Here is a 15,333-nt window from a genome sequence, read left to right as displayed (position 1 = left end):
TGCGCTGGATATGACCAAGTACATTATACCATAGACAATAACATATATGAATTATACAAAAACTGTTATTTAAATACGAATTGTTTTGAATATATTGATGCATATGTTATAATGTATGGACAAGTGTTTACATTGCAGATAACATCGTTACCAAATGACCACATGATGACAAAAGCTCCAAGAATAATTGAGACTCAATAAGATTCCATGATAGGGTGTTGACTGTGGTTCTACTAGGAGGGGTGGAGGTATTGCCCACCGTTTATCCTCCAAAACCAGGAGTCGTTTGAGGACTATGCGAATCACGCTCCCCTAGACGTGTGATGATGACTGCCGGATGCCTACTGGGCAATAAGGTCGATATAATCGACGTTGACATCTTTAAGAGTCTATGAATGGTTATATCAGTATAGTTGACGCCATGGCATACTCCAGTAGATGAAGGATAGGAAGGGAGCGAAAGAGATTAGGAAGGATATGATGATTCTAGAATAGCTTGGGAGCCCAGTTGGGGCAGGGAATGACTATTAAGTTTATAAAACTTTAAATGTTCAAACAAAAATTCAATCTTGAGATGCAATCCTTACATGATCACACTAGTCACTAAAGCAATTACTGATATATTATATAAACCTTAACTTCGGGACAAAGTTTTCTGAACGAAAGGAGTATGTAATGACCCATTTCGATCTATAAGCAAAAGGGTATTAGCACGCATACGATGTATGCATATGATAGTTACATATGCATACATTGCATGTCTTGCACTAGTATACTTATTAAATAATTAGGAAAAATATTTAAATAAATGAAAAAGGGGCTAAATACCTAAATTATTGACAAGGGAGATATTATCTAAAATTCGACACTCAAAATATATATATTAAATACTTTGTAATAAAGTTGTTAAATAAAATTTACAATTCCAATCTTTCTAATGTAAACATTTATCACTATAGTGTTAAAGTTATAAGTTAATTATTGTTGATATATATATATATATATATAAGTTAAAATTACTAAATTAATATAACAAACATTTGATATATATGTATAACTATTCATTTTTTTATATTATAATTAAATTTTATAAAAGTTGAAATTACTAAGTTTAAACATGACAAACATATATATATATATATATATATATATATATATATGTACCCTCACCTCCCGGTTACACGTAGAGCTTATGATTGTCAAATAGAATCTGATGAGGGCGATGGAAGAAGGCGATGACCACCTAGGAAGGGTATTTATCCCGAGTACGTAGAGACACCAGGGAGGGGTTTTTGGAGTAAGAAAGATTGAAAGGAGAACGAGAGATCTGAATCAGAGCTGGAGATTCAAATAGAAAACTTGAGATTTGAGCAATTGTTCTTTAATCTTTTGGGCATGGGGGCCAAAATACGCCAATTGTGATGTATTTTGGAGCTGGGTACCAAGGTTGTGCTGAGTTTGGCTGGGAGGATTTGGTCATTTGGTATTGGGAGCAATTGGGGCTACCTCAGCACGGAATCGACGTCAAACTTGGAAACCAGGTATGTATATGTGAATTAAATTAATAAATTTTGCCTAAATTGCAACTGATAAATTCTGTAGAAATTAGTGGTTTAATTTGGGTTTGGTCCTTACACGACCCAAGGTGTGGACAAGGGGAGGTGGAAGCTCACTCCTTGTGGATCCAATGGATAAATGTGGACCTAGCTGGGAAAAGTGATGAATGGGGTTATAATAAGCAGAGGGGAGGTGATGTATATGGTGACGGGAAGTGGGACCACACAACCAAAAACAGGTTTTCCAATGTAGTGCCATCCCTAAAGATAGTAGCCAGGAAAAGAGATCCCATGGGACTAGGATACAACGCTAATCATCAAACTGGACAAATGAGACAAGAGTACAAACCAATGTTACCAGACACGGAATCGGCAATAAATCGGCGAGGCAAAAGAGCGAAAGTTTTAATCGGATCGGGAAAAAATCGGGAAAAAATCGGCAAATTCATTAAATAAAAATATACACATATATTGAATTAAAAAAACCATTTTTCATTAATATTGGGTAAAGGTATGTCCAAACAATGCATAATATCAATAGATGTCCAAAATATCATGAATAAATAAGTATCTCATATATGTTATGAGTCCACACATGATCCAAAGCACTGAGTCTTGAGTCCTTAGAAGCATATGCTTCTAAAAGTTTACAAAAAAGTTAAAAATTGCATACTAATCAGAAAAAAATCAGCAACTAAGAGTCTAAGACTCTTAAGAGTGAGAACTAGAAGCGATTCCTCCCACTCCTTCGCTTGCTTGACTCTCAAAGTTCTCCAAGTCATGAAGGCTGAAAAGAGGAGGCTCATCTAATTGAACCCATTCTGCCGCATTTGTAGCTTGCAAATCTAACTCTTCAAGGTCGATTGGTGAATGATCAATACCTGTCATTATCATGAGACATTGAAATGTGAATTAAAATTTCACTTTGAAGTTTGAACTTTAAACTTTTAAAGTACGAACTAGATTATGAAACCTTCAAATTCAAGCTCTCGAATCTCACCTTGTATATGTTTGTTGCGAAGTCGTAGATTGTAATGGACAAATACAAGGTCATTCAAGCGCTTTTGTGTCAATCGGTTGCGCTTCTTAGAATGTATTTTCTCAAACATGCTCCAGTTGCGTTCACAACCTGAAGCACTGCATGCTTGGTTTAAGATTCGAATGGCAAATCTCTTCAAATCTGGCGTATCACTACCAAAGTTTTGCCACCAAAGACCTAGCAAGTGGTAAGGGTTTGTGAGTAGAAGACTAGAAGTACCAAATTAGTAAATAGTAAAAACTTAAAAAGAAAAGAAAATTTAATAAAACATTTAACATACAAAATAAAGTTTAAACAAATTTAATGAATTGATGAAGCCTTCAAGCTGGGTACCTGGCAACATCTTTGACCTTTGTCTTATAGCACTGGTATAGGCAAACAATTTAGATGGTGCCCTATAATCTTGTAGTTGGGAAAAGACACGACTTTGTTGTTCTGGATCAGGGAAGCACCTTTCCAAGCATGTCATAAGTCCTCTGCCAACCTCCCCATCCTCATTAAATTTGCTCTTATCATAAAAATATTGTGGGTTTAAGAAGTACCCAGCAGCATGTAAGGGGGAATGCAATTGCCTATCCCAACGTGCATCTATAATGTCCCAAAGAGGCATATACTTTGTCTCATCATCCCCATATCTTCTTTTGATGCCTCCTTTGCGAGATCCATCGCCTCATAAATGTAACCCATAGCGGGTTTGTCACCATCAACCATCCTGAAAGTTCAAGCATTCAACTTTAAAGAAATATGAAACATTGTAAATAAAAAGAAGCTTGAAATGAAATTTAAAAAATGAAAAAGTTAAAAGACTAAAAGTACCTGAGAACTCTAACAAGGGACTCCGTCACAGCAATAATCTCTTCAGCATCTTTCCAGAAGCCATCATTAAACACAAGTGCAGCAATTTCGATGCCTTCAGGGGTCTTGGAATGTTTAGATCCCATCCACTCAGGTCCCAAGAACATCCTCTTCAGATTTATCTTTTGCTCAACCACAGATTGCAAAGATATGAAATTTGTTGCAAATCTAGTCACTGCAGGTCGAACAATTTCTTTACCTTCAGTGTATATTCTCATAGTGTTTAGGACAATAGTGTGGTTGTATAGGTATTTGGTTATGGATTTTGCCTTCTCCACAACCTCATGTATCCAATGAAGCTTACCAATGTCCTCAAGCATTAAATCTATGCAATGGGCAGCACAAGAGGTCCAAAAAATAGTGGGGTGCCTCATCTCAAAAAGTCTACCAGCAGCCATATAATTCGTTGCATTATCGGTGACAATTTGTACAACATTTTCTTCTCCCACTTCTTGAACGACTTCCTCCATCATTTCACAGATAAGTTGGGCAGTCTTAACCTTATCTGAAGCATCCACTGACTTGAGAAACATTGTGCCTGCGGGACAAGATACAAGGAAATTTATTAAAGTTCTATTCCTCTGATCTGTCCATCCATCACTCATGATGGTGCATCCTGTTTCTACCCATGATGAACGAAACTCAGCTAGCACAAGCATGACATCTTCAACACTCTCTAACAACATATCTGTCCTAAGGCTCTCTGATGTAGGGGCTTTGAACCCTGGACCTGCAACAGCAATTGCATCAATCATAGCTTGCCAATAAGGACTTCTGGCACAGTGGAAAGGTATGTCAGAATAGTACCAAAAGTTAGCAATGGCCTTCCTTGCCTGACTATGGATATTTTTTTTCCAACCAGTGCCATCCAAGGTAGGTTGGGAACCAGGTTTTGTGCGGGGAGCAAAAAAGGCGTTTATGTTTCCACCTCCAGTGTTCAAGGAAGGAGTTGAAGGACTGGCATGGCTTTGAGTTTGACTTGGCCTTGGAGGCATGTGTGGAAAACTTGGGAACGACATTGAGGATTCAGCAGATTGAGGTGACATGGGGCTAGTGGCAGAAAAAGTATCAACTCCAACATTTCCTATTTCAGCAGTTTGCTTTGCTCTCTTGGCATTATGCTGCTCTAACATTTCAAGGGCCAAGGCTGCTTGGTGTTTGACATTGTCGTCAACCTTGTCGCAAATACCTATATCATGGCCAGTTATTTGTGCAAGGTGGAACTTGAATCTATAAATGCCTCCACTACATTTTGTTTTGCAAAATTTACAAAGGAGCCTGGGGTCTCTGGGAATCCTGTCACAATAAGCCCAAGCAAATTCCTTCTCTCTCGGCATTGTTGTTGCTTTGAACTTGTGTTTAATTTGTGGCTTCTGTTAAGATTTGGAGTCTGGATTCTATTTAATTTGTGGCTCCTGTGAAAGACAAGAAAAAATCAAATTTAAAAATCATCCAAAAATTTAAAATATGCTAGAAATTTAAAAAAGTAAATGAAGACAGATGGACAAAACACTCATATCTGTAACTGTGACTGGGTAGTATGGGTAGAGCATTGGTCATCTGTATATGGATCAAATTCTCATACATTTCACTCCTCTGGTGTGAACCAAGATAGTCATGAAAGAAGCCTTGTAGGCTTGTACAGTATTCAGGTTTTGCTGATAGAAATATGGTCTCTGTTGAAACTTGAATCAGCAGTGTATGGAATCATGGATCTGGTGTTAGGGAGTGTATTTCAATGACAGAGCATTCCTCTCAACTTACATACCTCGGACCTGTTTTGTGAAAGCATCCTATTGCAGATTCCAGAGTGGACAGTCATCAAACTTTGGACTCTGGAGATACGAGATAGCTCATAGCTCGGAATTACCTGTGATCATTGTTGCAGACTTAATTAAATTACATTCACCTGTAGCTGCTTCAAGCTCAGACTTGGTGCTACTTGGAACAGTCACCTAGGAACAGAATTGTGGCTCAGATTTGTTGGAGGGCTCAGTCCTTGAGGCACAGTTTTAAGCTTGGAGTCCATACCAAAGCCAACTGTCACAGTCATATAAAATTTTGTATAATATGTTCTAAATTAATCTTTTCCAAATTACAGGTTGCTGCAATTTCAACCTCTTCTTGGCATGCCAAAATGAGTGTATATATTTATTTTTTGTACTTGCAAAGTCTTTCCCAATATCTTCTTGATCCAATTCAAACTATTGGCTTTTTTGCCTCGCCATTTTTTTGTCAATTTCAAGCCTAGTAACTTCAAAAGCTCATTTCAATTAGTCATTGTCATATCAACCGTGACGGCTGTGGGACTCTTTACAGTTTTGCATGGATTGAGAAGGACATTAGAGTCTAGACCATGGCCTTTACAAGGTTGACATTTATGGAGACTCAAATTTAATTTTAATCTTTTTGGCAAGATATTAGCTCCTTGCCAACCAAGACTGATTGACATATTGGACAGAGATATTAGCTCCTTGCCAACCAAGACTGATTGGCTTATTGGACCAGGATATTAACTCCTTGCCAACCAAGACTGATTGACTTATTGAACAGGAGATGGCAGATTGCGAAACATGAATACATTTGAGGATGTCTACAGACAGCATGTTGACAAGATTTGGAATGATGTAACGAACAGGCACACAAAAGAAGCAAAGGAATTGCACAATGAAGTTTGAAGTGCAATGTTTAAAATTGGGAACAGTAAGGAGCTACCGGCAATCCCAGACTATCTTTCAGAGGAAGGCAAGAATTTTGTGAAACTTTGTCTGCAGAGAAATCCTGTAAACCGTAACTTAACAGTGCCTTTTATTAACTTCTCTCTCGTCTTTGACCCTCACAGGCGTTAAAGATATAACGTATATCAAATCAAAATGCGATGCAAGCTACGGTAGCTACCAGTACCCAAGCCTCGGACAGTCGAATAGATCAATGCTTCTTATTATTAATGCATACCTCACACTTAATCGCCAAACTGTGACCTGAGTTTCACTGACAGGGACTGTGCTTCGAATGCGGCTTCGTCGTTCGAATGCGCTTCGACAGGCTTCGTCGTTCGGCAGGGAATGTGCTTCGAAGGCTTCGTCGTTCGAATGCGGGAATGCTATAAACGCAAAAGCGGCAATGTTATCACCGTTAAACAGTTAAACAATTCACGGGAATGTTATAAACGCAAACGCGGCAAACCGGAACCGGCGAAAACCCTATTGAATTTGGCAGGACTCGTTAAAATCGGCGGAAATCGCAGAAATCGCATAAATCGCGAGTCAAACTCGCGTTGACCACGAGTTAAACTCGGTCAACGCGAGTTGACTCGCCCAGATTCGAAACAGAACTTTTTGCCGCCGATCCGACTTGCACTCGCGATTAATCACCGGAATCGGCGATTCCTGTTTCATTGGTACAAACCAAACCCACTCCTTCCGCCGAATTCCCCCACTAATACATGCCCAAAATTGTCTATGATAAGTGAACAAAATTACTCAACTACACAATGAAAAGCCATACCTTTGGGGGCGAGAGGCCCACCTTCAAACATATGATCATAATAGATGGTCGAGGGACCACATGGTTGGCTCAGGTGGCAGAGATAGTGGCACATCGAGCTTTTTGGGCGCTGCAAGGCGTTGCTGACTGAGGACCATTTAGGAGAAAATTTTCTCCTATAGATATCGCCAACAAAGTGGTGGGTAACAATACAAACATCTCCAATTAAGTCCTTTGAGTTATAGGTTTACTGAAAGCCACTTTCAAGTCTCTAAAGTGGTCCTTTGCTCATTGGCTTGGTGCATTCTTAAAAATTGCAAAAGTTATAGGTTTGAACAAGAAGTATATTTTCTTCTTACAACCATATAGAACAGGTATAATAGCTCCATTTTATTTTCGATTGTGGTAAAAAGTTCTCAGAATCAATTTGTGGCATTTTCAAGTTTTTTTGCTTGGCATATTGAGTATTTTCTTTTGCTAGCATGCAATATTCCTAATAGAAAAATTAAGTGGATAACAGTAACACAAACTATGAATAGCAACCAATTTTTTTCACGCACACACAATTATCGAATAACACAGGAAATGACACCAAAACTCTGAGTCATCTTATTAATTGGAGCAAAATGAGTACAATATAGATATAGAAAGAGGAACCTGGGCTTGCTACAACAAGCAAGGGAAAACCTAGGTTGTAAATTGAATTCCCAAGTGCTGAAATATCTGCCCACCAAAGCTCTTTGTTGCCTTATAAATTTCTACTTCTGCTGTTGGGATGAAATTGGGAAATATGCCTCAATTGTGCTCAGAAACTCCTCAAATTTCAGCTGGCACCTCTCCTCAATAAGCCCAACCGAACCCAAAAATATCTCATGGACCCAAGTGGTGGAAATGGTCCCAGAGTGAACTGCGTGCTCCTTTAGTAATTTTTGTGGTCAGTTGCTGACTGGAACGCTGATTTTTGCCAGAAATACCACCTAGAAAATTCTGCGAAATTAACCCCGGTCTCCTCTCACAAAACCCACAAAAAATTAGAAAGGGTTTGGACAAATTTTACCGACCACCCAGGACCCCTATTTTAAGATTACTTGTCTCAATTGGCTGCCAAACAGCTACATAAGTTTTCTGTTGCAATAGAGCTGAAATCCACCTCCAAATTTCTCCCAACTCCTAAGGGAAATTTCTCCTCATCACCCAGTGAATTTCCAGCGCCCAAACTCCCAATAGAAGCAACTCCCAATCTGGTGCAGAAATGCCCAAAATGCCCTTGTGTAAGGCTCAAATTAGAGCAGCTCAACTCACTCAGGATATCACAGCTCCAATCTCGAAAATTTGCCAAGTATCTCTGTTATCTCAGTAGGTGATTTCCCTACAAAAACTCCTCCACCAAATGCCCAATTTGGTTCCCCAACTCAGCTGCACAAATTGCCTTTGCGTCCTTGGAGAAACACGCCCTTGCTGATGGATGAACTTGAAATCTACTTCTACAATGACTACAACAATCTCCCTACAACTCCCCTAGGGTGACACTGAAGGTTCACCGAAGAAAGAGTTGGAATTTCCGCCCGAAAACTCCTTGTGCTAAACAACATTGGTAATCTTGGCTAAACAACACAAGAGAATTGTAGTTCAGATGTCAAATTGTCAAAACTCCCCAAAATGTGGCCCTCTCCTTCTATTTATGCTTGTTGATCCATTTTCCTTATGGGCTCCACCAAATTTGAATTCCTCCTCCACAAGCGCGAGTTGCCTAAGGGTGAAAATTTCCCTTTTGGGTGGTCCCCACCAGCCACCAACAGTTTAATTTTTCCTTTTTCCTTATGTTTGAGGCCTCCTCTTTGCCAAAAATCAAGTTGTGCCTCCTCAACCCACTTTTTCTAAAGTTTTAATGCCAAAATATCTCGCAATTGCCAAAATTGCAGAAATAAAAATTCTTCTTAACAAAATCAATTAATTGGGGATATTACATGGCATACATATTGGTTTGCTGTTACATTATTAATCAGATCGGAATATGGTTATTTAACTAACTCCTTTCTCTTCCATATACTTCATGTAAACACTAGTCTATTATTTCTTTGGTTGAGTTGTTGTGTGTAGGGATAACACCCGTGGCCTAAAGCAAGAGGAATAAGCTGTGGTGACATTGAGTGTACTCCTAATAGTGCTTTCCACATAATAGTCTTGGTTGAACCTTGCCAAGCCTACTAGTTTGAGCAGTGACAAGGTGTAACACTTGTAACCCCTTATTTTGAAGGAAATGACGAACCACATGTAATGGATATTAGTTGAGCTAAAACCTTCATTAAATTTCCTGTTAAGGGCATCTTAACAAAATATTCTAATTTTGTTCTTGGTTATGATTATTTGATCTATATTTCATTGGTTTTATGATTAGTTTGAATGCTTGATTGAAACATTGACTAAAAATTCTGAAGATAATGCTACCCTTTTACTACTCACCCTATAGATTTATATTTGGCAAATGGCATTTATCATTTTTCATAGGCATGGAGGTTTCTTAGAATCAATTTTCGGTTTCCCCATTCCGCTAAGAAGATTCCTTATCCTTACCCTCCTCATAATTTTCTTATACATATTATAACTCGTGAGATTGAACATTTTACTTGCACTATTGATTCTCTTAGGACCACTTTTGTTTCAGGGTTTCTTTCTTAATTCATATTTATTTGGTAGAACAAGGTGCTATGAAAACTATATTGCATTGTTGATTTGTGTACTTGAATGGAAAGTCTCACTTGTTAATATTCAATATGAATACAACCATATTTATCATTGATCTCATAAAGTCATGACATTGAATGAATAATTTCACATAATTTTTTTGGAGTATTATGCTAGTATTCGATTCTTGGCTTGTGTAGCTATTATTCTAGTGCTTGCCAGTGGTATGTTGAAATCTTTTTTAGAAGTGGCTTTGGATGAAGCAATCTTTATTTTTATTTTTATTTTTTATTTTATTGTTATTATTTTTTCTTTTCTTTTCTGAAGATATTATTAATGGATGTCCATAATGGTTTAGTACCCTTCCAATAAATTATCTTTGAAATATTTGTAATTTGGAGCATATCAACCTTGTAAAATATAGAATATAGGACTAATAATCTCTTGGGTTATCCATCTCTTTCTGTGTACTCTCTTAGATTGTCGTCATGTTATTCATTTTGGAAATAAGTTATAACGGATTGAACTCTAAGAACATCTAATTTTATGTATACTCTAAAAATGGATCCAATTTTATAGAAGCCAATCATTGTGGTCTTCTCTTATTAGAGGGTTTCAATATTTTGTCATGGAAACAAATCTATTATGTGATCCACAAAAAGATTTAGAGTCTTCTGTTAGTAAGCTCAACTATACTTGAATATATTAATTGCTTTCATCCCACAATATGTTTACTTGTTTTCTATAGTTTTTTGTTGCAATATGGATCAGATATTGTTAATATAGTGATGTTACTTTATCAATTAATAGAAGCATGGAACATCACATTCCTTTAGATATTGATACACTTAATAGGTGCTCATTGTGGATGCAGAATGGTTTTACGAATAAAACATTACGTGGGCTACTCCATTTGGTGGATTTGGCAGGTTCAGAAAGGTGTGTATTTTGTTTGTAATCTATGCATTGTGAAATAACATTCCATAGGTGTATACTTGAACCAAATTAAATTTCTAGTTTTGTTCAACCAAATGACCCATAACATTTAGCATGTGTACAATATAATTAAGTGTCATATGCGAAACATTATCAAATTTGACCCTCATTATGAACTTAAAACATATATGACAACTTAGAACTTTGGATCTTTTGATGTCTTTATTGAAGAAAAAGGAAAATGACCATTGTCAAGATTCTTGGATGGCTCATATTATTACTAGTAAGAAGGGAACTTACTAAATAGGGTTGTCATTATTTGATTAGTTATCTTGTCCATAAAAGTTACATTCTCAAATACAAATTCTTAGTGGCATTAACATTGAAACACATCTAAATGGATCTCTAGACATAAGTTTTTTGGAATGAAGTTGAGCATCGCTCAAGCATTCAACGACTAGGGTTTTTGCCCTAGTTGTCCCCTTTGGTTTAGAGCCTTTGTTGCTTGGAAATATTGACCTCTCTTTGGTGTCTTCCAAACTTTACTCCATTGTTAGTGTTGGGTGTTTTTTCTCCCATGGCTGTCCCAAAGACCAAGGTCCATGCAAGCTTGTTGATCCTTGTCCACCAATTGGGGAATTGATAGTGGCATTTTTATCCACCGAAAGTGGGTGATCCCATAGGAGAGTTTTTCTCCTAGTTATCTCTTCAACATGTTGACCCTGCTGCCTACACCTACCTACAAGTTAGTGAGAAAAGCCTTCAACCCCACAAGGTGTGGTTGGTGGCAGGGAACTCAGAGAAGGCGCTGCCACACTAATCCCGACTCTCTCCGTTTGAGCTATCTCCTAGGTTAGCTAGGGGGTGGTCCCTAATGAAAAGTTAAGTTAAAAGATGTGAGTCTCTAGGAGAGTGTTATAGGGAAAATGGATTACTTTTAAGGATTTATGAGCAAATATGAAGTGAGCAACTTGAAATAACAATGCCAATCATTAATATGATTAAAAACCATAAAACCAATGCCTTATAATGAATTTGCTCAACAATTTAAAGATATATTTGCTCAAAGTAAAATGCAATGCTCTCAAAAGAGAAAACAAAGTAACCCTGAAATGTAAATAAGAATTGTTAGCACAAAATATGTAAGATACAAAATGCTTTTGAGATAATCAACTTTATAAATCAAAACATGTGAAACATATCTTGCCAAAAACCAAAAATTAGTAATTAACTTGGAAATGTAAAAAAAAGGAAGTGCTAAACCAAGACATCAATATGCAATTAGACTTGAAACATGAAAAAAAACACTTGTTTGAAATGATTACAATACTTGCTTTTGGAATAGACTTTGCATATGAAAACTCAAACCATCAAGAGACAAGTAAAGTAAATGTAATGGAAAGTGCTCTTGGTTAATTTTATTAATTAGCTCTACGACAAGATTACAATTTAACTCTTCAATCCTCAGACCTCACCCCCGCCCAATGATATGGATCTCACAGTGAAGAGTCAATAGAGGAGTAGAGGATCCCTAAGATGTCTACTTCAACCAACTTATGTTGGGGATAAATTTTTAATGAGGCTTGGGGCCTTCCTACACTAAAATGCCTAGATGAAATGCAAATTGTGTTAATTCCCCAAATTAAAATAATGATACATGCAAATGCTTGAAAGAGATTGATTTGCAATGCTTGAAAATGAAATAGTGTTCAACATAAGTTGCAATTATAACTTCAATTGGAGGAATAAAATTAGCTTACAAGTGTTGCATGTGTTTCATCAATGAATTAAAATGATACAAGTAATTTGCTTGAAAGTAAAATTTGTTTCAAATAGACAATGACAATAAATTGCTCCAATATTCAAGATAACAATGTAGCATAAAATTGAAGCATGTATTCAAGTGCTCATGAAACAATTTACCAAGGTAAATGGAAATGAATCAAAGTTTGTTAAGAATATAAAATGCTTGCATGTAAAGGATGAATTGCCCAAAGTAAAGTGTAAGCTTGTAGCTCCAAGCAACAATGAGAAAGAAAATGCAAAGCTCAAATGAAATTGTAACAAACTTTAACTTAATGAAATGTGATAGTGAGGTTGTGTTAATTCCCAATTAAAGCATGCATGTAAGTGAATGAAGTATGAAAGCTTAAACCATGCAAATGTCAATCCACCCAAGAGAAGCCTCTCTCTAAATGGGGAGATAGGATACCATGGGATAAATCCCAAGTCCCCACAAGCAAGTTAAATCTTTTATTAATATTCCAATGAGAAGATGGCCCTTCAAAGTTCTCAACTAAACTTCAAGGAGAGTCCTCACAATAATTGCTTGAAACTTGGACACTAGACCTCTTTTCTTGAGAAAGTAGTGACAAGATCTCGCAAAACTTATGCAAGGGAAACAAGGTGTGAGTTTACTCCAAATGCCCACGACTTAAAGAGGAAAATGGGCAGCCCTCTAGTGAACTGGACTTTGCCAAAATAAGCCTCAAAAGGGCTCATGACATCCTTGGAAATCGAACCCCCAACACTTGCCAAAGGTCTTGCAAACACTTGTTAGATGTTGCGGAAAGTTACTCTTCAAAATTTGCCACAAAAAAGTTGGCAAACAATCCAAACAATGATTGCAAAATAAGTTAAGTATTAATGGAAAAATCAGCAAGATAAAATGTATATGTACAATTATAATTTACAAAAGGCTAAGTTAAAGAGTGAGAGTAACCTGGATGCGGGTGATATTCAGTGAATTTATGGGAAACATGAAGAACGACGGTGAGAGGACGGGCCACTTGGCCGATGGCGCCCCTCCCCATACCACCATGAACAAATATCCTGACAGATCGCAGGTTGCATTTAATGCAAGTTCGAAACGAGAAAGGGCTATTAAATGCTCAGAAATGGATTCCCCTCGGCTCATTGTCTCTCCCTCTCCCCTGCTCCACTGTAATTGCCCGCTCCAAGCTTCTGAGCCTAGCTCCCGCACAGTTACTGGGCGTCGCTGCTGGTTAACTTGCTGCGTCGATTTTGGAAATGGGCATCACCATTCCCATTCCAGTTTTTGCCATCTAACCATACCTCAACTTGACTCTACTCCCCTTCTCAATCCCACTGTCATTGTTCCCTTTGAACTCTCAGCTAGAAATTCCGACATGGTGCGACATCGAATGAGAAGTCGCAGAGGAGGAACTCGGGGAGGTAGTTCCCGCCCTCAGACTGAGCCGAATCCTGAGCCTGCTGCCTCCTCTCCTTCCCCTGAACTGTATCCCCCCCAGAGCCATGGTTTGGGAAGATATCCCAGTACTCGTAGCGGAAGGGGTCATGCTCTGTCTCCCGGTGCAAGTCACAGAGATTTTGCGGTTCACTCGGCTAGTTTTCCTTTGCCCCCTCATCCCGCTCCCCACTCAACCCAATTTAGATTTTGCAGTGCCCTGAACAGGCCAGTAATTACTGCTACAATCACCATCCTTTTCACCGAAGACAATGAGCAGCCTGCTACCCAGGAGGATAATTCTGAAGTGCAGCAAGAGGAGATTCCCAATTGCAGAAATGGCAAAGACACAGGCAAGAATTTGCTGGATGAAGGCAATTTTGCTCTGCATGGCAAGAGCATTGGTGGTGGTAAGCAAGCTGAGGGTGGTAGCTCTGGTGCCACGCGCTCCCTAGGTAGAACCGGAAATGAATGGTTTGCTCTAGTGGTGGCGGCTGGCAGCCATGGCGACGTCCATCCAGCTGATGGGCCACATGGTGGAGGAAGTGGGCCACACAGCAGAGTGTCGATGTGGGTGGAGAATGAATGGGCTTGTCCAGTTGTTGAGGAACCCATCCAGGACGAATTCGAATGATCTGACGTGGTTGCCAGGTGTCTTCTGTCTGGTTTTTTGTTATGTTAGTTCTATTGGAAACTGTCTGAATCTTTTTGTCAGGATAAAACTTCACTGGTTTTTGTTGTTTCCGGGCTTAAGGACTGATATCCCATCTGGTTTTTGTCTCTGCGGACTGGTTTCCCCAATAGTGGGTAGTCTAGATATACTCTGAAACACTATGTTATACTCTGCTGAGGCTTGGTCCTCTCTGTACATTTTTGTCTTATATTAATAGATTAAACTAAATTAAAAAAAAAGAAAAAGAAAAGAAAAGAAAAAGAGTGAGAGTAAACTCTCGTCTTTGCTTAGCCATCTTCAAGCTCTTAGATAGCAAATGAAAGAAATGAAGTACAATGTTTTTTTAAAAGAGATTTAAACAGTGTTCCACGGGGACTCGCCCCCCCCAGGGGTCTAGTTTCGTTGCTCCCTCGTGCTCTGGGGACTTGGGGATGAGTAGGGGTTGTTTACCCACGCCCCCAAAAATGAGGAAACTCAGGGGGACGTGCTAGGGAGTCATTTCCCTTTTTTGAGGGGGCGTTTCCGAAAAGGGGGACGAGGGGGGACGTGGCACACGTTTATGCAATAAAAAAAACGATTTTAATTAACTTAACTCTAAAACTAATCTTTAATTAACAGTTAAACTAAGCGTAGGGTTTTGGAATTTCGCTGTTTCATGTTATAAAACCAGCATCAACATGAACAGAAAACAACACACTCACAGCCTTCGCTGAGCGCTCCACTCACAGCCTTCGATTTCACTCTTCAAATTCCAGAACTCGTGCGAGCAACACCTCCCGTCAAGCATCGTGCGAGCAGCGCAACGCTGCGTGCGTGGATTGGACGCCGGACTGCTACAACCAAACATGTAAGTAACAGTTCATTCGTTGAGCATTTGCGTTTACTGCGTTTACAT

General features: G+C 38.5%; 1 protein-coding gene across 1 annotated transcript in view; it reads left to right on the top strand.

Annotated features, from left to right (window-relative positions):
* LOC149182457 (kinesin-like protein KIN-12D) overlaps positions 1-15,333 on the top strand; it is a 303,163-nt gene that overhangs the window by 79,797 nt on the left and 208,033 nt on the right. Inside the window, exon 8 of the mRNA XM_089414561.1 lies at positions 10,496-10,560. Within this exon, the coding sequence (XP_089270687.1) occupies positions 10,496-10,560 (65 nt within the window). The remainder of the gene's footprint in view (positions 1-10,495; positions 10,561-15,333) is intronic.

Source organism: Pinus tabuliformis, chromosome 3_2 (assembly GCF_031772625.1).
Source record: "Pinus tabuliformis cultivar Carrire ecotype Pingquan chromosome 3_2, CPIR1, whole genome shotgun sequence".
NCBI lineage: Eukaryota > Viridiplantae > Streptophyta > Pinopsida > Pinales > Pinaceae > Pinus > Pinus tabuliformis.
Note: the sequence above shows the minus strand (reverse complement) of the source record. Positions and strands in the feature narration are given on the sequence as shown.